The 21,828-nt window shown below is 46.5% G+C and overlaps 1 protein-coding gene across 9 annotated transcripts in view; it reads right to left on the bottom strand.

Annotated features, from left to right (window-relative positions):
* The window catches only part of NLRC5 (NLR family CARD domain containing 5), an 84,370-nt gene that overhangs the window by 25,302 nt on the left and 37,240 nt on the right, over positions 1 to 21,828 (bottom strand). For 8 of the 9 annotated variants that reach the window (XM_050922754.1, XM_050922762.1, XM_050922761.1 and 5 more), the window contains 17 exons: positions 20,011 to 20,094; positions 19,436 to 19,525; positions 18,360 to 18,425; positions 17,018 to 17,089; positions 15,552 to 15,635; positions 13,235 to 13,318; positions 12,464 to 12,553; positions 12,281 to 12,328; positions 11,741 to 11,812; positions 10,325 to 10,408; positions 9,249 to 9,332; positions 6,856 to 6,945; positions 6,659 to 6,721; positions 5,576 to 5,659; positions 3,283 to 3,366; positions 1,634 to 1,723; positions 412 to 477 (listed from right to left, as the gene is read on the bottom strand). In XM_050922754.1, the coding sequence (XP_050778711.1) occupies positions 412 to 477; positions 1,634 to 1,723; positions 3,283 to 3,366; positions 5,576 to 5,659; positions 6,659 to 6,721; positions 6,856 to 6,945; positions 9,249 to 9,332; positions 10,325 to 10,408; positions 11,741 to 11,812; positions 12,281 to 12,328; positions 12,464 to 12,553; positions 13,235 to 13,318; positions 15,552 to 15,635; positions 17,018 to 17,089; positions 18,360 to 18,425; positions 19,436 to 19,525; positions 20,011 to 20,094 (1,335 nt within the window). The remainder of the gene's footprint in view (positions 1 to 411; positions 478 to 1,633; positions 1,724 to 3,282; positions 3,367 to 5,575; positions 5,660 to 6,658; positions 6,722 to 6,855; positions 6,946 to 9,248; positions 9,333 to 10,324; positions 10,409 to 11,740; positions 11,813 to 12,280; positions 12,329 to 12,463; positions 12,554 to 13,234; positions 13,319 to 15,551; positions 15,636 to 17,017; positions 17,090 to 18,359; positions 18,426 to 19,435; positions 19,526 to 20,010; positions 20,095 to 21,828) is intronic. The other variant, XM_050922756.1, reaches the window with a different exon arrangement.

The raw sequence follows: 21,828 nt of genomic DNA, 5'->3' as shown, positions 1-21,828 counted from the left end.
AGGAATAGCTCAGTGGTTTGTGCATTGGCTTGCTAAACACAGGGTTGTAAAATCAATCCTTGAGGGGGCCATTTGGGGATTGGTCCTGCTTTGAGCAGGGGGTTGGACTAGATGATCTCCTGAGGTCCCTTTCAACCCTAATGATCTATGATTCTTCTAAAAGCTCTACTCTACGAATTATTTGGGGGAAGTTCCATGGCTTGTTTTATACAGGATGTCAAACTAGATGACCATAATGGTTCCTTCTAGCCTTGGAATCGATGAATATGCCATTTGCTACAGATATGATATTATGCAATTCCTTAGGATCTAGAAGGCAGAGAGATGTTTTTTCATTCTTCTCTCTAAAGAGGGGAAGACACTAGCTTTTTAAAGGGGACTGAAACACACACAAAATACTCATACAATTACCTCAAAATCTTCCTTGGTTCATCTTCTCTTGTGAACTTGATGAGTGATGTTGCCTTGGAGCACAAACTGCACAGACACGACCACATGAGTTTAGGATACACTGTGCTTTGGACACATCTCCAAGGGGCCAGACTTTTAGTTTAGGTGCACAACTGCCTGTGCAAAATATGCCTGCAATTGTGTACCTGATGTGTGTTTGCATTTAGCATGTGTTTGTATGCAACTGTCCTAGAGATTCACTGGGTACAAAGCCTCTAAAATGAAAACTAAACAGCAACTAAACAATAAAGCAAGAACCTGCTTAGCAGATTTTAACATTAAGCAGAATCGGTATTGCCCGTGGACTATACTTTTGTCAGGCATGAAAGAGATTAAACAAAGAACCCAAATTCAGTAAATCAAGGATTATTTTTGGCAATGTCACACAGAATTTAGAGAATTCCAAAATGTAGGTCTTCTGAAAATTTGGAGCTGAATTTTCAGAGAGCGGAGGCAGGCTAGTGCCCACCAGAAAATGTACATGCATCCAGAGCCAATGTGGGGAGGCTGGGAGGACCATTTGGCCTGGGTCTCAAGCTCTAAGGGGCCTTAAATTTATACACTCATTAATTTTTTGGCATTTGATAAATTTCACGACTTGTTTTAATGCACATCCCTATCGGACCAAAATGTGACACACTCTCTCAGCTTAGAGCTGCAAATTTAAGCAAATAAAAGATGTGATTTGGTAAAAGACATTTTTTTTATTAACTGATATAGATTTTGCCATATTAAAGAGTTAGAAATGTTTATAAATATTAATAAAAATGTATCGGCTCTGATGGCACAAGATGAGACCACGTTCTCTCAGATCAGCGGATTATATAACCAAACCACTACTAGTGGCTGGTGCTGGATCAAGAGCGTGTTGAAAGAGGCCTCAAAAGCTGGAAGTGGCCCAAGCCTCTCTGGGCCTCTGAGAGGGCCTGCATGCATCTATATTTGCACACACAATGCCCAGATTTGCATATATAAAAAAGGACTTGCACCAACAGAATAAGGTAATAGCACAGCTAACTTCCTCATTTGCATATCCAAATGTTCATTTGCATGCACAAATTTACATTTTGTAGGAATGGGTGCCTGCACACAAGAAGTTGGCTGATAATTTGACTCTTACAATCAATATATAAACTTTAGTATAATTAAGTGAGAGAAAAGAATTAATGACAAGAAATCATACCTGACTTGAACTTCTGTTACATTTCTGCATGTGGAGAGGGTGTTAATTAGATGCAGAACTCCATCCTGAGATATTTTGTTATGGCTGAGGCTACAACAATAGAACGTGACGATTCATATAGTATTAGAAATCTCAGTTACAGCTACTGCTACAATTTGATGCAATTTGGTGCGGTCAGCGTAAGACCATGGCTATACAACAACCAGCTACCCATGGCTGCCCTGTGCAAGCCAACTTGGGTTTGCGGGGATTTGGGCTGCGGGGCTGTGGGAGCCTCCCACTTTGCAGGGTCCTAGATCCCAGCCTCTAGCCCAAGCCGGGAAGTCTATGCAGCCCAAGTCAACTGGCATGGACTGGCGGGGATTTTTCTTTGCTGTGTAGACGCAGCCGAAGAGTCTTATGCTGACATTTGAGGAGAATGAATATTTGCAAAGAGACACTCAGAGTTTTCAAACCTGGGAGAGACTGAAGGGTCTGTATCCCCTTTAATGCTTGCGTGTACCGCCGATTATGCCTAAGATATTATGGCAAAGTCCCTCCTTCACGGCACTGGCATAACTGCACATCAGTGACAGTCTCATGCCTTTCCCATGCATTCACATGTCGAGCAGCATCCCCACCATCCCAAGCCATGTTAGGAGATGGAATTTCCTGCTGGGAAGTGTCGCTAAAATATCAGCTCTCGCTGAGAGACTCGCCCCACTGCAGAAATCTGCTGAATGAACCGGTGGAGACTGGAGCTCTCTATTTATCTGCGAAACAGGCACAGCTCAAGTGCCAAGCGGAGACTCCAGCCCGCAGGGGCAGGTGCAGTCAAAGCTGCGATCTCTGGACATTCACCGAACTTCCTCCTGTTTTGTGGACTTTCTCTGCCCTGTGCAGATTGGCTGTTTGCTCCAACCCTTCCCCTTCCCTCCTCTCAGTGTCTCTTCCCATCACTTTCACTGCACACTTGTCCCTCTTGCCCTCTTTTCTTCTGCCTTCTTCCGCTCACCCACTCTCCCAATTCCCTTCCCTTTTCTGTCCATTTCACATATCCCTGGCTAAGTAACCCTCCCAGACGTGTGGATCTACCCCGATATGGCTGACTAACATTTGCTGCCATCCCATTGCTCACGCTGCTGTTCCACCTTTCCCCTTGTCTGTCTTGTCTATTTAAGCTCCTCGGGGCAAGGACTGTCTCCTGCTCTGCGTCTGCACAGTGCCTACCTAGCACAAGGGGCCCCATATTTGGCTGACCCGAGGCACTATCATAACAATATGATTAATAATCATCGTAATTAATAATAAAAGCTTCACAATACAGCCCTACCGAGGGCCTGATCCGACTCCCACTGAAGCCAGTGGAGAGACTCTCATTGATTTCACTGGGTTTTTGATCAGATTCTATACGACTCGCTCGTGACCTGGAGGGACCACCAGGAACAGTCCCTGGGGGCAGTCTAATACCCACAGCCCACTGAATCCTTGGCCTCTCCAATGAGACAGGACAACAAGAGTGGCCACTAGTCCTACACGTGCTGCTATTTTTTAAGAGGCGAATGCCTCCCCACTAGGCCCCTCCTGTCTTCCGCTGCTTTTGGTGACGAGCTCGAGAGCAGGTACCAGTGCTCCGAGTGAGTTACCAGGTTCCCAGGGCGCTTTCTTACTTCAGCAAGCGGGAAACGTGCATCTGGAGCACGCGATCCAAGAGGCATCTCAGCCCCTCGTTGCCGAGCTGATTCCCAGAGAGACTGCAAGGGAAGAGAACAAGGTGAAAAACAACCAACCAAATTCACATGTGAAATTCAAGCCATAGCGCTCCTCCCTTGCTGAGGTTCCCAGGTACTGCACAGCCAAACATCGCAGGTCAATGCCCTGCCCAGCACCACGTGGTGGAAACTTGAACGTGGGTGTTCCACAAAATCGATTACTTAGATTATCTACTAGGAAGTTCCCGTCCTGTCACCCACGTCTCTGGCTAATGGAGCAGAATAATCGGGTACCCTCTTGACACATTACACAACACAGATTGTCTTCAACAAAAGCATGAGGAGTTTGTTCAGTGTATTAATCTAAAGGCTCACATGGTGGAAAGTATTACTTACAATGCAAAAAACAAGCTGTCGATTTACAAGCAATAATATTACCTAGTTCTACAGCCCTTTATATCAATAGTTCTCAAAGCCCTTCACAATCTTTAACATCTCTCTCCACACAGCACCCCTGTGAGGCAGGGCAGTCCTGTTAGCTCCATTGTACAGATGGGGAACCGAGGCACAGAGAAGCCCAAGGTCACACAGGAAGTCTGGGGCAGAGCAGGGAACCGAACCCAGATGTGTTATGAACTGTGGGTTTTAAACCCGGGCTCGCAGAGTGGCTCGGGGTCATCTTGCTCCAACCCTCCACCCACTGGCGACTGGGACTCCTTGAGGCCCAGCTCACATAGGAGACTCCACCCTGGGCCTGATTGGGGCAACACCGGAGATCCTGATTGGTTGCCTCCTCTGTTTAAGGCAGAAGAAGGAACAGGATTGGATGTTGTCCCTACAACTGGGCTCCATCCTGCTTTGGGCTCCTCATCCAGTGTTACCTGCTTGCGTCCCCTGATCCTGACCACCTGGTTTCCTCCTTCAGCCTGATTCCTGGTATCTGACTTGCGATTCATGATCTTGGCTTCTGACCTTCTGGTTCTGAACCCTGGCTAGTGTGGAGACCTGCCGCCCTTTCCCCCAGCCCCCACTAATCACTAGGCCTGGCTGCCTACATCCCAGCCCTGAGAAGGTATCCTAAGCCCCACACTGCACCTTCTTTGGTGCATTTCATGGTATATTCTCGATTGAAGGGACCAAGAACTGTAGCCACTGGCTAGCCATGCGCAGCTGAACAAATAAAGGCTGAGTTTGTTTACAGTTCTTCTGGGCAACTGGAGCATTGGAAAGCAAAGGGATTTTATACACAAACGCTGTCCTAGAAAACTACCTCATAAACCTCACAGGGAGAACCCTGAGACAACAAAACTATTCAAGTCCCTTTACCAACTGGGGTCTGATCCAATAACTCAGCCCCATTGATTTTGGTAGATGTTTAGGGTGCTGAGCACCTCACAGGATTGGGCTGTAAGGGCAAGATCCAAAGCCCAGTGAAGTCAATGGCAGGACGCCCAGTGACGTCAATGAGCAGTGGGTCAGGCTCTAAGACAGTGATGCACATTAGTTCAGCGCAAAGCGGAAACCCCTTGTTCCAATTGGTGGGATCAAGCTGTCTCCTGGGAACTCTGTGTACCAGGGAGCTCCACAGATCCCCACAGATGGAGGGAGTATGGGTGGGACCAGGTGAGTGATCCCTCCAGGTCTGGGTTAGGCCACAGAGGAGGCAGCGCAGGGAAAGCTCGCACAGCTTCTGCCTGTGCTATTTCTGTTCTGAGGAGTTCTGTCTCCTGGCTGGCTGCTCCAGCACCCTTCACCAGCAATGAACTCATGCACACACTCAGACGTTCCCACACGCGACAGACTCCAGCAGTCGCTTTGGAAAATAAATCCTCACGCAAAGTGTCGTTTTTGAGGACATCGCATCCCACACTTGCTACTAACTGTTTGCTAGCTCGTTACACTTACCTGCCTCCTGCAACGCCAACAACAGACCTAGAACTCAAATGGCCAGCTTCTGCTGGCAGCCACACACACATGCAGTTAGGTTGTGACCTGCCGTGACTCTGTTACATAATGGACTCTTACCGGGGAAGGCACCTCTTCTCTAACAGATCAACTCCCCTTAGCAGGTATCATGGGTTCCTTTCACTTCCCTCTTTGTTTATATGCTGTTAGGTACTGAATACACAGACAGAGTGAGCCTACGGAGCTCACGTGTATGAAGACACCTATCTGTATCCACCCAGCTTTCCCTCACTGGCTCCGTTCACCTTCCTTTCAAGGCCACAGTGGAAAGTCAAAGCCCACTTACTCCAGTTCTGCAAGACGACCACATTGTTCAAGGATTCGGCAGAGTTCCTCAACCTCGTTCTGACCGATGCTGCAGTCAGTTAGCCTGTTTGAAGACAGAGTGAGATAGAAATAGCATTGGAAATAGATCCCGAGAAACTGCCTTAGCCTCTGCACTGAAAGCTACAGATTCCCAGTTGCTTGCTTGTACAGCAGTCTAGGGGCAATACCTGCATTAATGAATGAAACTATGTTGCCCTGCCATTGATTGTAAAGATCTTTGCAAATATTCATTAAGCCTCAACACCTCTGTAATGATTATTCCCATCTTTCAGGCAGGGAAACAGCTATTGAGAGGTAATACCCACATTTTCAAAGATGGTCACTGGTTTTTCGGTGCTCATTCTGAGACACCTTGAGCCTGACTTTCAGAGGTACTAAGAACCTCCTGCTCCAATTAATTTCAGTTACGGGTACTTTTGAACACCACGCACAAGAGTTCTTCAAGCTGAGAACCCACAATGAGAGGCCACGTTTGAAAAATTGGCAACTAATCATAGAATATCAAGGTTGGAAGGAACCTCAGGAGGTCATCTAGTCCAACCCCCTGCTCAAAGCAGGGCCAATCCCCAAACAGATTTTTGCCCCTGTTCCCTAAATGGCCCCCTGAAGGATTGAACTCACAATCCTGGGTTTAACAGGCTAATGCTCAAACCACTGAGATATCCCTTCCCTCCCCCCCCAATAATAACTTGTCCAACGTCATATGAGTCACTTGCAGAGATACAGCTAGAACCCAGGAGTCCTGACTACTAGCCTCCTGCTGCAACTGATAGATTACAAGGTGTTCCAGAAATACACCCTTCTTCTCATGAGACTGGATCCTGGACTTTTGCACGACATGCACAGATACATGGTGCTGCCCATGCAAGGAGTGAGAATAATTCTTATTCCTGATGTTAAAAATATCAGTAAGGATTACAGCATGCATGGTGCACATTTTATTCATGCTGTTATTTAGTCAAATGTGGATTCATTCGACGTTATTTCAACAAATGCTAACATTTTAGAAGCAAACTTAAAAATAAATAATGTATGTCCCGACCTGCAGGATGTTTCTTGGCTTTCTATCCTCCCCGCTAAATGCAAAAAAGCATTTTCACTTGACCTGTAGCAAACACAAGCAAAAATAGTCATTGCATCCACAGCCACATCTTCGAAAAGGACAAGGCTCTCAATTCCATTGGCTGGAATTCAATGATGGCTAATTTTTTTGGGAAATAGGAGGTCTCAGTTCCTTACCTGACTTCTACTTCTCTGATTCGCTCACACAGGTTGAGAGAGTTGGCCAGTAAGAGAGTGCAATTTGGTGAAAACTTGTTATTCCTAATACTAGAGGGAAAAAAAATTAATCAGTCTTCATCTTCAAGGAAGGTTGGTTCCATTCACGTAGGACTTGACGGTCATTTCCACAAACTCAGACACAGACACGAGAGGGCCTGGTTTCCAAAACTGTAGGTACGGCACTGTGCTTGCCTTTGAACAACTAGACTCTCCACTGCATCAGCTCCAGTTTTATACTGCTGTGACTTCACTGATGTAAAGCTGGAGTAACACGGTGGTGAATCAGCTCCCTAGCCCTGGTCTACACTGGGGGAGATCGATCTAGGTTACGCAACCTTAGCTACATGAATAACATAGCTGAAGTCGACGTACTTAGATCTACTCACTGCGGTGTCTTCACTGCGGTGAGTCGACTACTGCCACTCCCCCGTCGACTCTGCCTGTGCCTCTTGCCGAGCTGGAGTACAAAAGTCAATGGGAGAGGGCTCGGGGGTCGATTTATCGCGTCTAGACTAGACACGATAAATTGATCCCCGCTGGATTGATTGCTGCCCGCCAATCCAGCAGGCAGTGTAGACATACCGCTAGTTTGCATGCGTGATTTTTTTTATTGCACCTGCAAATCCATTTTCACGTGTGCAGATCAGATAGCTACATGGGCAAGGGATCCATTAGATGGATAAGTGGCCATTTACATCTACACAACTGCAGCAGCTCCGTGTGCAAATGAGTTGCAGATGCGCCCACCTACACGCTCGGAAAGCGACTTCTAAGTGACTGATCTCCAGTGCTATACGGCAAGTCAGTGTCCAAGCTTGGGTCAGAATTCAGGACCTCCTAGCCCAGGGGTAGGCAACCTATGGCACACATGCCGAAGGCGGCACACAAGCTGATTTTCAGCGGCTCTCACACTGCCCAGGTCCTGGCCACCGGTCTGGGGGGCTCTGCATTTTAATTTAATTTTAAATGAAGCTTCTTAAACATTTTTAAAACCATATTTACTTTACATACAACAATAGTTTAGTTATATATTGTAGAATTATAGAAAGCGACTGTCTACAAACATTAAAATGTATTGCTGGCACGTGAAACCTTAAATTAGAGTGAATAAATGAAGACTCGGCACAGCACTTCTGAAAGGTTGCCGACCCCTGTCCTAGCCCTTGTTTCTTCTCTTAGGCATTTCGTGGTAGGCTAACCCTAAAAGGTTCAAAGTTTGTGTTCTTTTTGGATAAGTACCCAGGAGCCTGATGCAAAGCCAATGGAAAGACTCCCAGTGACATGAATGGGCTTTGGATCAAGCCAAAACTTATGAGGTCCGGTCTACGCTACACAGTTTTGCTGTAGCATGAAAAAAAAACAAAACAAACCAACTCTGCACCCCCAAAACTGTCATAGCTATCCCAGCAAAAATCCCAATACAAGTCTGCCGACAGAAGAGTGCTTCTGTCAGCTTAGCTAATATCATTCAGGGAAGTGGTGTAGTTATGCTGGAGGAAGAACTTCTTCTGACAGCTTTCATTGTGTCTACACTAGGGCAGCGTTTCTGAAATGCCAGGGGATTTTTCTGCAGTCACAACAGCCTCCTGGGTGGAGATGGGGTGAAGGAGCAGCGCCCCCTCCCCGCAGCATCCAGCTGTTGCTCCTGGCTGCCTTGGTGTTTGCTGCACTGCCAGCAGGGGGATCAGCAGCCTGCATCAAACAGCCTCCTTGGGATTCTGGACAGCACCTCTGCAGACACATGGGACCAGTGTGTGTCCTCAGAGGCTTTGGACTCTAGGCCCTGGGCTCCGGCTCTGGGCTTCAGCCCGGGGCGGCAGGGCTCGAGGTTGGAAAAATGTTCAGAGCGGCTACTAGTGAGGGCTGGTGGCCACACTCTTTGGCCACCAGAAAAGTTGGTCTGAGAACCCCTGCACTAGGGGGTTCTGCCAGCATAGCTATATCAGTCAAGGCTTAGTGTAAACCTGGCCTGAGTCCACAATCATTGGGCTGGAAATCATGAAAAAAATAAGTGTGGAACCGCTATCACTTTTGCTTCCTGATGTAAATACATGAGAAACGTCTTTCTTGTAGCATTCCAGGATTTGGGGATCTGGTGGCAGCTAGAAACCAAGAGTGGCATCCAATCATCTCAGTATCTTAAAAAAGGTTTAGTTTGTGTTTGGGTGTGGAAATAGGAGAGGAATTGGGGTGAGTGCGTTTCTGAGTATTTCTGGACTTGGTTTGCTTTTCCCTATGTTAATGTAGAAAGATGTGATGATTTATTAATGCTGGAAGGACATACCGCAGCATTACAGCTTTCAAAATGAATATTTCATGACATCCATCAAAACAACGGCCCCAAATTTTACCTCAGTAGCTTCAGATTGTGTAAACGTGGTAGGGATATTAGCAGCCTTTCAATGCTTTGATCACTCAGCGCGTTTCTAGATAATCTGCAAAGCAAGTGAGAAAACACATTGCAAGAATAGAAATGATTTGCAAGCCTCACAGTTAGTGGATATTAAAACAATATATTCCTGTTGAAAAATACATACTCGGCTCAGAAATCCTTGACTTCCAAGGTTTAAGTTTCATTTACTGGAATATGGGAGTTTAAAAAGAACAGCAAAAGAAACTGTTTAGAAATGAAAATGACTCGATAAGTTATGAGAGACCACTAGCTTCTAGATCATTCGTTTTATAAACATCTTTATGGGCTGGATCCAGAGATCACTGGGTAAGGGTCTCTGCACAGGAGGTCAGACTCTCTAGAACTGGATCAGAATAGTCCTAAATAACTGTAACAATCTCTGAATCTAGGGTAGGTAGGGGAACAGAAGGGTGTGCCAGCACTGCATGCGTCCTGGGGAATTAATACACAAATTATAGATTTCTAGGAAGCCAAATTCTGTTTTCAGATATACTGGGGTAAAACTAGAGTAACTCTCCTGAGGTCATGTCCAGGATATTGGAGGAAAGATTCTTGTATATTAATATCTGAATTAAATTCACCTATGGTGCAAAGAGCCAGTTGAAGACATAACACTGCACTGTGTGTGAGGGCAGGGGGAAGAACCACAGATGGAGCAGTCAGATAATTCTTTTCTGCCTCAGGAGGGGATTCCGTGCTGAAGGCTGCAATGGGGGTGAGTCGTAAGATTTGCATTTATATGGAGACAGAGGCCCCAAACACTCCACGCAACTAGCACTGGGGGCTGAAGGCGATACTCCCGCCCGTAGGCTGGAAGAGCAGCTCTGGTGGGAGGAGGGCATTCCACAGTCTTGCTCAGTGACCCTGGGTTGGGAGGATGGATTTCATCACCCCAGGTGCTCCATCTGCACAAAGCCTAGTTACTGCAGGCCACCATTGGTTATATACAGGTGGATTTCACTTTCGCACAAGACAGCCTGACGTATAGACACACTTACAACACTCGGCACTTACTCAAGTTCTGTTAGTCCAGTGCATTTTCCAAGGATCTGGCAGAGCGTGTCCATGTCCTCAGGACTCACGGTGCATTCCCTAAAACTGAAGCAAACCACATACTCAGGATCCTCAGATTTACCTTCTGCAGCAGGGATGACATAGGAAACTCCATATAGACTTAAAGCCTCCTGTTTCAAGCCGAGCTGCTAGCTAGGGGTTCAAAGCCAATCCCAGCCCTTCTACCTACCGCCCTGCTTGCATCACCAGTGCATTCAGGTGATGGTTTTGCTGTTCTAAACCTTCTGGGCCAGATCACCAGGTGGTGTAAACGCGGGTTGCTCAACTGACTTTGGTGGAGCTTTGCTGATTCACAACACTGAGCATCTGGCCCCATGTGATCATTCCACTTTGTGAAGAGACTGAATGGAGCTGCCTCCTTGGCAATACAAATTCCTTGGGGAATCAGCACTTGTTTTCCCAATGTCACACACCTTCTCGGTTCCCTCGAAATAGGGCCGGGCATATTGCTCTCTCGCTGCATGGGGCTCCCCTAATGAGCGTTAGGGTTACATAACGAGGGAACTGTCTGTGAGAAGGCATCTGCTTTTCCCTATAGATGGGCCTTTCCAAGGCCTTCTCCTTAGCTGGCCAGATCCCCCGCTGCCTCACACTCAGTCATTTACACTTGTGCAAAGGAAGTGCAAAGCACGGGTAGAACACTAGTGTGAGTAGAGAATTCTGATTTTCACTTTGGCAAGTATAATTCACTCCGTGAGAGCAAAGCAGTGGGGAATCTGACCCTGTATATCTCAGTCAACTGAGACATGGGAAAACAGCTCCAAGCAAGCCAAGACACCTTCTATACAGCACGCTCTGTTTTCTTAGCAGACTAGCTCATTTGAATGATGATTCTCTGTGTGTGTACAGGGGAGGGGTAGCATAATACCCTATGGGCCAGATCCTCAGTTGATGTTAATTGTCATTGACTTCAGTGGAGCCATGTCAATTTATATCAGCTGAGGATGTGCCTCTATAGACAAGTATTTCAGGCACCCAGATCTCTTTTCATTCCAGTGGTGGAGGGGTTGGGAAGGTGATGCCCTAAAAGCCAATCATTTAGAAGGATCTCCCCAAGAATGCTGCTAGATTTGGAACCCCTCTGGGCCCGATAAGTCCCCACCCTTTCTCTCCACCTCTGCCAATGCTCTGAGAGCTGTGACTGGCCAACCAGAGGGGTAGAAGGCAGCTGTCTCAATGGGAAGCAGAATCTGGCATCCTCTCTCCCTTTAGGATGAGAACTAGGCAGTGCATGGAGAGGCCCTCTGAGGAAAAACTCTTGGAGATGAAGGACTCCCAAAACAATCGTGACCCAGGCTTGGCTTTTCTGATGTTTCTAAATGAAAAACCGGGAGCCAGAACAGAAAGTTACCGTACCGAAAGCAACAGTCGTTCTCTAAATGTTGTGGATGAGCCGGGAACTTTCCTGCAGATCTGGTACTGCTGTTCCTGGGGACAGAGTTTTTGTCACCATTTCAATTGCACCGACTGCGAAACACTATGTTGTCTATGGGTAGCTGACTCTCCACGCCTCAGTGCAGTGGCCTCAAACACCAGCCTCCCTGGGCCCCCCCAAATGAAGCACATATCATTCACAGGAGCGAAGACTCATGCCACCCCTCCAATCCCAGGGGTGCCTTGCATCCATCCAGCGCCTTTGGTCAGGTGGCTGCCCAGGAGGAAGTGAACTCCCATCCCCGTCACCCACTGCTGACCCTGCCACCTCATCCTGCACACTCCCGGCTGCCCACCCCCATCCTCACCACCCAGCTGCTCTCTGCCTCCACTATTCCCAGCCAGTGTTCAGAGCCAAAGGGACCCCTGATTTTGACACCCTGCGGAAACCAAGCTACTGCAACATGGGCATCTCGATACTATGGGAATGACACACAGGAAATGCTTGGACAGGCTCTTTACCTGACACTTTCCCAGAAGGTTAAATGGACCGACTGAGCGTTTCCTAGGCTGTAACCAAAAGAGAACACCATGAACACGGAGTCAGGAGAAGGGTGCTCACGTTTCATGCACTGCAAACCAAGGTCACGTGTCTCAAGCGTCAGCGCTGATGGGAAAACACAGTAACAAGAGCCCCAAACATACCTGATGTCTATTGATTTAATGAGTTCCAGGGCCGATAAACACTGAGCTAAGCCAAACACAGCACTCAACGATATCTGATTGCCACTCAGCCTAGAGCAAGAGATGGAATAAAACCATGATTTTCAAAGGATTAAATCCTCATCCTCATCATCATTAATGATTTATACAGTGCCATAAGACACAACAGAAATGGTCCTTGCTCTGAAGAACTTACAGTCTCACTGCAGCCAGGCGTGTGCTTCCCAGCTTGCAAAGACGGACTCTTGCTAGCTCTGCTCAAGCTAGTGCACTAGACACCACAGTGTAACCAGGGACAGCACAGGAGGCAGTTTGGGCTAGCTGCTTGGGTACAAGCCTACCTGGACCACAGGCTATATGCCCGCACGGCTACCACAAGCCATCACCATGCTATCCCTGTTTGCATTGCTATTCTTAGCACACTAGCTCCAGCCAAGCTAGCGTGTACGTCTAGGCGAGCTAAAAAACACGCACATGGCTGCAGCGTGGGCATACCTTAAGGGCCTGACGCGCTGCTGCTGTGCACCGTCTGTCCTCATTTCCATCTATGCAAATGTAACTCAGTCCAAGCGAGTGGTACACAAATTAGATGTCAAACACACCCATCCCCTGGTGTATGAGTGCGAAATTCCAGTGTGGTAGCACTTCACACCTATTTTGCACAGGTTTAAACAACTATCCACAGGGTAAGTCAAAGGTGGGAATTAGGCTAAATATTTTAAATAAGCTACATAATGACGAGTGATCACTTACTTCAGGGAACTCACTGCCTTCAGCTCCGGAAGGAGTCCAACCAGCTTCCCGACTCCCTGGTCTCCCAGAGAGTTATTTGACAAACTAGGATTTAAAGGAAGATATTTATTTTTCATTAAGGAGAAAATAATATGGTCTAGATAATACTTAGTCCTGCCATGAGTGCAGGGACTGGGCGAGATGACCTCTCGAGATCCCTTCCAGTCCTGCAGTTCTATGAGTTTATAATATACATGGTCTGCTCCCTTAATGTCAGTCCCCAAAGGGCAGAGCACTGGCATCCTCGGATGGAAATCAAAGCCACAGGTAACTCATCCAGTCTCCTCCTTGCCTTTTTTGTCAAATAAGTTGACGCACGGTGGATTACGTCAACCCTACTTTGTAGCGTGGCCCAGGCCTCAGGACTAAAACCTGGAGGGCACAAGGCCACTGACGGGATCCGGAGCATTGCAACTCTAACTCGAATCCAGTTGAGTTTCCTCTCACTGACAGGAGTAAGTCCACTGAAGTCAACAGTTACGCCAGTGTGAACGAGAGGAGAATCATGCTCAGAACTTCCTCATCGTGTGATGCCTGTTCAGTAGCCTCTGAAATGAGCTGGCGCTTCTCATCCCCAGAAGTCAGACAGCCACATCCATCAGGAGGATCTCAAATTGACCCTTCCTGTTACCAGGTTCAGCAGAGGAACCCAGGCATGAATGAATCCCAGACAATGCAACTTTTCTGTTTTGCAAAACTTGTTGAGGTTTCAAGATCAGGTTTCATTCCGATGCTGAAGGACAATGAGACCTTTCGAAATTTTGACCAAAAATTAAAGAGAATCCAAGACTCATCCCAGAACAGCTTGGCAGTTAAGGCACTTGCCTAGGGTATGGAAGGCCCATGTTTGGAACAGGCTCGCGAACCTGGCTCTCCCATGTCCCAGCCAAATGTCCTCACCAGTCTAGTCTAGATCTCTCTTGTTCTCTCCCCTCACATCGCCCGCTCCGCCACCAGAAAACAACTCCATCCTGGCCTGAATTTCCCTCCAAACGGATGCATTTCCACAAAGCAATTCAGGGTTGACAAAATGACTTTTTTGACAGAAAAAAAAGTTTTTCTATACTACTGAGAATAAACTCCCTGTGTGTCCCTTTCCTGGGTCAGGCAGGAGGCACACTGGCAGGGCAGCTAGCTGGGAAGGTTGCACTGCTGTCACTAAAGTTATACCTGTTCTGTGAGTGCATAGAAGACTTCAGTCTCCAGCCATCCATATAAATATATATTTAATTTCACAATAGGAAGGCATCAGTTCCCATCTCTTCTCCTACCAGGAAAGCCATTTAAATGTGTTGCTATGCTGAATTTGGCCTAGCAGAGGTGGTTGAAATCTCCATTACAATGCACTGCCTCTGATGCAGGCACTGTCCCTCAGACAAAACAATTAAAGGAGTCTCTGAGGTACAGGCAGCCATTTCCCCAGAAATATGCAGGCTTCATACAAATGCTCACTTGACTCAGTGAAGTCTCTTCCTCCGGGGCTCTGGCAAGAGGTCTAGGGAAAGTTGCATTAAGCACTGCCCCACATCACAGAAAATGCTCCACTTCCCAGATCAGCATGGAAGCACGCTGGGTTAAAATTGGCGTTGTACATGCTTTTGACCAAGCAACTTGATCGCTTGAATGCTTATGGGAAGTGGACACTAAAAGACAGTTTGACCACCCATTGCTGGGTTTAAAGCAGGAACCACTGGGTGAAATCTCTCACCTGTGTTATACAGTAGGTCATGTTAAATCTAGGAATCTCTGAAATCCTACATGTGTGCAAGTCTATGACCACAAAACCAAGAACCACCTCCTGCTGCTAACAAATGGAATGACTCCTTTTGTTTACACGGTAGAGATCTGTGCTTTCGTGCTGAAGATCCTAGGTAAGCTGTGTTGACGATCTATACGTGAGCACCACACCCTATTGTGAATGTGCAAAAGAGAGGCACATTTTGCATGCATGCAAATGAATCAATGGAACAATTTGCGGTGGACGGTGGATTTTCCGTCACTCCAAGTGTTTCAGTCAAGACTGGATGTCTTTCTAGTAGATACGTTCCAGCTCAAATACACGTGAATAGGCTTGATGCAGAACTTACTAGGCGAAGTTCTCTGCCCTGTGTTATGCAGGAGGTTAGAGTAGACAACCACCCTTCTCCCTTAAAATTATGACTCTGAACAACTAACCAGGGCCTATATATAAGGCCCAACATTTAAAAATATTTATTATAAACAATATCCCAACAAACTGCAAAAATACAACTTAGCTCTGAAAAATAAGAAAACTCACTCGAACTCTGATATGCTGCTACATTGCTTCAACACAGTGCACAACTTGTCCAGATCTCCGGTGGGAAAACCACTGTCTGTCAGCCTAAGAAAGAAAGCAACCCCCCCACCCCAAATTATGAGATAGGCTTAAAAATCATGAGATTTTTAAAAAATTCTTTTCACTGCCTTCTGGTGTTTGAGCCTTTTGTTTATACTCAGGTCACATTTTCCAGTTTTTCTCTACAAACACGAGGATTAGAAATGCACTTTTTCATACCTCCAGGAGCTGGGGGTTTTAAGAAACTCAAGAAACTAACGATAAAATCATGAGAGTTGGCAATGCTGCTGTGACCCAGAGGTTTAAACTGCATCTGACTGAAAGAGTGAGTTGTTCTACAAGAGACTTTCAAAATCGGATTTAAAATGAGCTCTGCTTGGGAAAACTATTAAATTAAAACAGCAAAAGCTACACTGAATTTCAACTCAGCCCTTTGAATACAACCCTGCATAGCAACCCAGCACTGACCAGTGGATATGGCAGGGGGCCCGGTGACTGACGTGCTATTCTGAAGTGTGTGACCTTGATCAAGTCACGTCACTGTTTTGTGCCTCAGTTTCTCCATCTGTAAAATGGGGATAATATGTATATGAAAGTTATGGGTAAAACTGCTATATGGACACGGAGCATTATCATTTGCTAAGAGATGAGGCTGGCTGTTCTTTATCATTATTTATTTGCATTACAATAGCACATGGAGGTTCCCCACTGACACTGCCTCTGTGAACCCCATTGTTCTCAGAACAGTGCATACACATGGTAAGAGGACCTCACTGTCTCAAGGAGCTTTACATTTAAACAGACAAATGGTGGGATAAATGAAGGAGGTTTAGCCTCCTCTTACAGATGAGGAATCAAGGCACAGAAAAACTAAGTGATTGGCCAAGGTCACACAGGGAGTCTGTGGCAGGGCAGGGATTTAAACCCAGCTATCATGAGTCCTATATGAGAGCTATATCCAGATGCCCATCCTTCCTCTTGACAGCCTGCAAGAGATATGAACACACACTGACCTATACAGGTTTATATAGTCTGAATTAAATCTGGACTTGGGTTTGAGTCCAGGATCTTCTTGCAATCCATGTCCCAGAACAAGAGAAACTGACCAGCTCAGCAAATCAAGTTCCCACTCTGACCTGCTGGTTGAAATACTAACCACAGGCTGATTTGGTGAATGAGACGTCATAACTAGATATCAAAGTGGACTCCTGCAGGACTGCACAACTACTAACCACAGGGTCACCAGCGCTGTGCGTCCTAGACTTTACCTCCACCCCAAAAAAGATAAGAACGATAAACAATGAGAAGTGACTCTTCCTTTCAACAGCCTCGTCAATGCTACTCTCCATTTGAACTTGCATCAGAAATGGTTTTCTCAGCTGCAGACATCAAAGATCTCTGAATGGTCACGAAAGGCATCAAGCTACCTTATTTTCCTTGAGACCACAGACTTCTGGCTCTCACCTCCACCGGACTGGTCTTTACTACGAGAGATATCCCTGTAACAATACACATGATCAGATCTGAACATAAACTGTCCTCTGAAAAGACAAGGTGAAGAGAAGAACTCAAGGAGTCGTACGTAAGTAACCACTCCACAGGGAGCACTCACCTCCACAAGAAGCCAGCAAAAAGCAGGACAAATTAGTGGGAATATACATTGCTTTCCCTTGTTTGTAACGCCATCATGGATTTGCCACCATGATCTACCTCACAGAGCTTGTCTCTGATCAGCTCATTTCCCCGTACTTGTCTAGCAGTAGCCAATTCTTCCTTCCAGTGGTTAACAAAATACTTGTGAGCAGGGTTTTGGGCAGAAATACGGGTTTTGACAGAACAAAGATTTTTGTGAAAAATGTCGGCCTTGCGTGGAGAAATTTCCATTTTTTGGTCAAAAACAGGACACCCCAAAACTGAAATATTTTGATTCTAAAATGCCATTGTGGTGCATCATGGGAGTTGCAGTTCAGGTATTTCTTGTTCCCATTTTTCTCTAGGAGCTGGGCTTCCCATTTGGACTGCATCTTCCATGAGACAACATGGGCATGCAACTCCTCACTGAGAAAGGGAGACCCTGGTGCATCATGGGAGGTGTAGTCCAACCAGGGAGTGCAATTTATAGAGAACAGGAGCATAAGGCACCTGAACTACAGCTCTCATGAGGCAAATGGCAGCATTTCAGAATCAAAATATTTTGAATTTTTTTTGCCCAAACTTTCTGAAAACATAAACCTCATTTTCTGACCAGCTTGACTTGTGAGTTATGGATATGATGACCCCAGAATTTACGGTAAGCTGAACTTGGTGTCACTCTTTGTGAACATATCTGTGAATCACGTTTTGTAACTATTCGACCTGCCCTCCTGTCGTGCAGCGCAGCTGTGTGGTGTTAAACAATTGCTACATTGATGACCTTTTATTTTAGCATAGTCTACTATGCTTGGGGTCCTGTGGGATGAAATGTGCTGTCGAGATGCAAGACATTATAATCAGGGTGTGAGGAAACAGAGCGAGAGTGGCTAAACTGGGTAGGATGCTAAGAGAAAGCATCAAGATTAGAGTGAGTTGAGCAGCAGAGGGGCAACATTGTCAGGGTATACAGTGCACCCTAGTGATCAACTAAATCATATGTCTGGATTCATTCCAACATGTAAATTACAAGAAAATGTAAGGAACAGATGGAGGGAAATTAACATTTCAGCTACGCTCTGACTTGTGATCAGCAGGGACTGATACACAGAACAAAGGATCTGTTTCCATGTGATGTACCTGGAATGGATAGAGGCAAATTCTCTATCTCCTATAAACTTCAGGATTGCAGTCTGATGATGAAGGCTGTGGAAGAAAGAGATGACAAACAGTGTCACACTCAGTTCACTGACTATCACTAATTTATATTTTATTTACTCTTGATAATATTGTGGGGTTTTTCAAAATGACTTAGTCATCACTTCAAAGGTCAATTAAACTATTACCACTAGACAGCAGTTCCAAAGTCAGGAGGGAGGGATAGCTCAGTGGTTTGAGCATTGGCCTGCTAAACCCAGGGTTGTGAGTTCAATCCTTGAGGGGACCACGTAGCGATCTGGGGCAAAAATTGGTCCTGCTAGTGAAGGCAGGGGGCTGGACTCAATGACCTTTTGAGGTCCCTTCCAATTCTAGGAGATTGGTATCTCTCCAGTTATTACCTATTTTAATATATTACCCAAGACAACCAGCTATCTCACATGGCTACACTTGAGTCAAAGTATGCAATATCAACTGAATAGCTCAGAAACACTACCAAGGAAAAGGTCCTGTTGAAGTTATTACACTGAACAACACGGAGTCTTGTCTACAGTCTGGAATTGTAATCGTGGTTTGGGGAGGGAACCCATCAGTGCTGCTGCCAGTTCAGCTGAACCAGTGAAAATTTCTCTCTAAAATCCCCTGGTGCCAACAGCATGAGAGAGGCAAAAGAGGGGTTTTATGAAATCTGATTACAGTATCTGATTCTCCGCTAAGGATTTTGGGAGTTTACTCTGAAAAACGCTGTTGATTCTGTAGGGTTATTCCTGCTAAACTGTTCTGCTTTTAGCTATGAAGGAATACACAGAACTACATACATTAGAAGCGGATGGTCATTTAGCCTATGTCCTGCCAATACAAGAATATTCCCTGCCACATATTTTCAGTGCTTGCAAGGATAAATACAGATTGTGAGGCACTCAGATACTGTGCTCACAAGGGCCATACAAGTACCTACAGATAAATTAGATAGGCTAAAGGGGGCCATACAAGTGCCTTTAGATGACAGATTAGAGATAGATCAGTTGAGTACAATTTCCTGATCTGACTTTGCATACCTGGCTTCAAACTCCACCACATTCAAGCAGGTGTTCACGGCATCCAACAGACAGCAAACACCATCCACAGATATCTGGTTGTTACTGACACTGAGAAGAAAACACCCAGACAAGCAAATGATTACCTATTCAAAAGTGGGTGTGCAATACCAGACCACGAAGGAAGTCATTAAAGGGACATGATGAATATTGCTCCACGCACATTCTAACACTTAATTTTTTTAAGCAGTCGGGCTGAAAACAGCTGGAGCCAGTATTCTTGGGGACAAGGCATTTGATGCTAAACTTCTATATTCTGAAAGGATGAGACTCCGCTTCCGAACACAGTGTTAAAAGCGTGTGAGCTACTTAAGATTTCAGAGGTCCCTGGGCCTTCGGCTGCTCCCCTGTATGGGGGTACATCTCACTCCAAGAGGCTTGACTGGCTCCCTCCTGATTCAATATTCCATCCATACTCCTATGTGAGGGCTAGGAAGGGTGTCAGCTTGCTTCTTGGTGGAACCCTGTCAGCATCTATGTACAGCAGCCACCATCTTCATCACAGAATAATTCAGGGGGTGTACAGCAATACTTACTCCAACCGCTTGGAAATATGTGCTTCAGGGAGACTCTCCGCCAGCTCTCTGCAGCCTTCATCACCAAATTGGTTACCTGATAAACTGAGGGATTTTCCCGTTAAAGTGGTTCATTCTGAACAGTGTAAAAAACACAGAATCTCATCCTCCTACTCCACGCTCCTCCACTCCCCTGCCTGGCCCCAGCAGAACTATGCAGAGTGATTTTTCAGTTTACTGGCAATTCTGGAAAAAAACAACAACCCTAAAACAAAGTAGTTTCAGATGGAACCAAAATATTTTTTTTTCCTTCCTTTTTAATTTTCAGTAAATTGGGTCCAAGGAAACATTTCAGTTTGACCATTTTGAGTGGGTTTTTAAAATAAAATTAAAGGACATTTTGAAACAAAAAGTCATTTCAAACCAAGAACTCAAAATGTTTTGTTCTGAAAAAACTTTGAAACAAAAATTGTTGGTTTGGGTTTTTTTAACCAAAACAATTTGGCAAAAAAAAACATGAAGTCTCAAAATATTTCACTGTTGCTGAACCTGCATTTCCCCCCCCGTAGCGAGATAGTCACCAGCTCTAGCCGCATAGGGCTTAAAACAGCCCTAGGGAGGGTGTGGCTGGGAGCAAGCAGTTCCCAGGCTGAGTGGGGAAGCAGGCTTAGCTGTGGCCATGTCCCAATCAGGCTCCAGCTGACCCTTATAAGAGGGCAGTGGGCCAGGAGCAGAGTTGGTCTCTCTCTGCCTATAGAGAGGGAAGGGTCTGGCTGCTTAGGAGCTCACAGGGTACTGAGAGTGGAGCAGGGCTGGGAGAAGTCCAGAGGAGCTGGGGAGCTCTGGCCTGGAAACCCTGCAGGCCTTGTTGAAGGCCGAGAAGGGTATTGGGGTTGCAGAGAGCAGCCCAGGGGTAGGCAGCAGCAGCTGGTCCAAACCCTCCTTGCCTGTGATGAGTGGCTTTTACACTGCAGTCTGCCCCAGTGAATGGGGGCTACATGATGACTGGCAGTAACCTGATACTGAGGTGAGGTAGGGATAGTGGGTGGAGGTTCCCCTGGTTGGGGAGACCCAGATACTGTGAGGGTACTGCCAGGGGGCAGCCCCCAAGAGAAGGGGCACTGGGGTCTGGGAGGGACATGGGGGGGCCAGTGAAAGGTGAGACACCAGCTGGCAGAAGGAGCTCTGGAGGCTGGTGAGCTGATCCCCGGGGAGGCCAGCAGGAGGTGCCGTGGAGGTGAGCATCACCCTGTTACACCCCGCAAAACAGTTTTGGACAAAAACTTTCACCCTGCTCTGCTTCCTACATGAAGTGACCTCAGGTGGGAGCTCTCCCCTCAGTGAGTCCACTCTGCTTCACATGGCTTGTGTGTGTGCCCCAGGCCCAACAAGAACCTGCCATTCAAGCACTTGGGGAGGGAATGTGAGTCACAGAACTATGTCAATGGGTGGCTGCAGTCCTGATGGGAGGGGGAAAACACAGGGTAAGACTGACCCTTGAACCCTAATCCCAGCCAATCAATGGGAGAGCTGGCCCTCTAAAACTGTGGTGCTGAGCAGGGCTGGAGAATCACCTTACCAGAGACATTAGATTTCCCTGAATTTCCTATTGCAAGTAAGTTGTAATGAAATCTGTACAGCCAGACCTTGCCTGGCATGAGCTGTGCAGAAAAAAAGGGGGGAGGAGTAGCTGCTAGTCTCCCTGGCCCCCCAAAGGGGAAGGGCAAAGAGTGTGGCCATGGCCCTGCCTCTCCAGACTATCTAGCAGAGGTGGATGGCCTTGGAGGGGCATACGGGCAGCACAACAGGCATATCTGCCCTCTGTGCCAAGAGTCCCAG

This window comes from Gopherus flavomarginatus, chromosome 14 (genome assembly GCF_025201925.1).
Source record: "Gopherus flavomarginatus isolate rGopFla2 chromosome 14, rGopFla2.mat.asm, whole genome shotgun sequence".
Classification (NCBI taxonomy): domain Eukaryota; kingdom Metazoa; phylum Chordata; order Testudines; family Testudinidae; genus Gopherus; species Gopherus flavomarginatus.
Note: the sequence above shows the minus strand (reverse complement) of the source record. Positions and strands in the feature narration are given on the sequence as shown.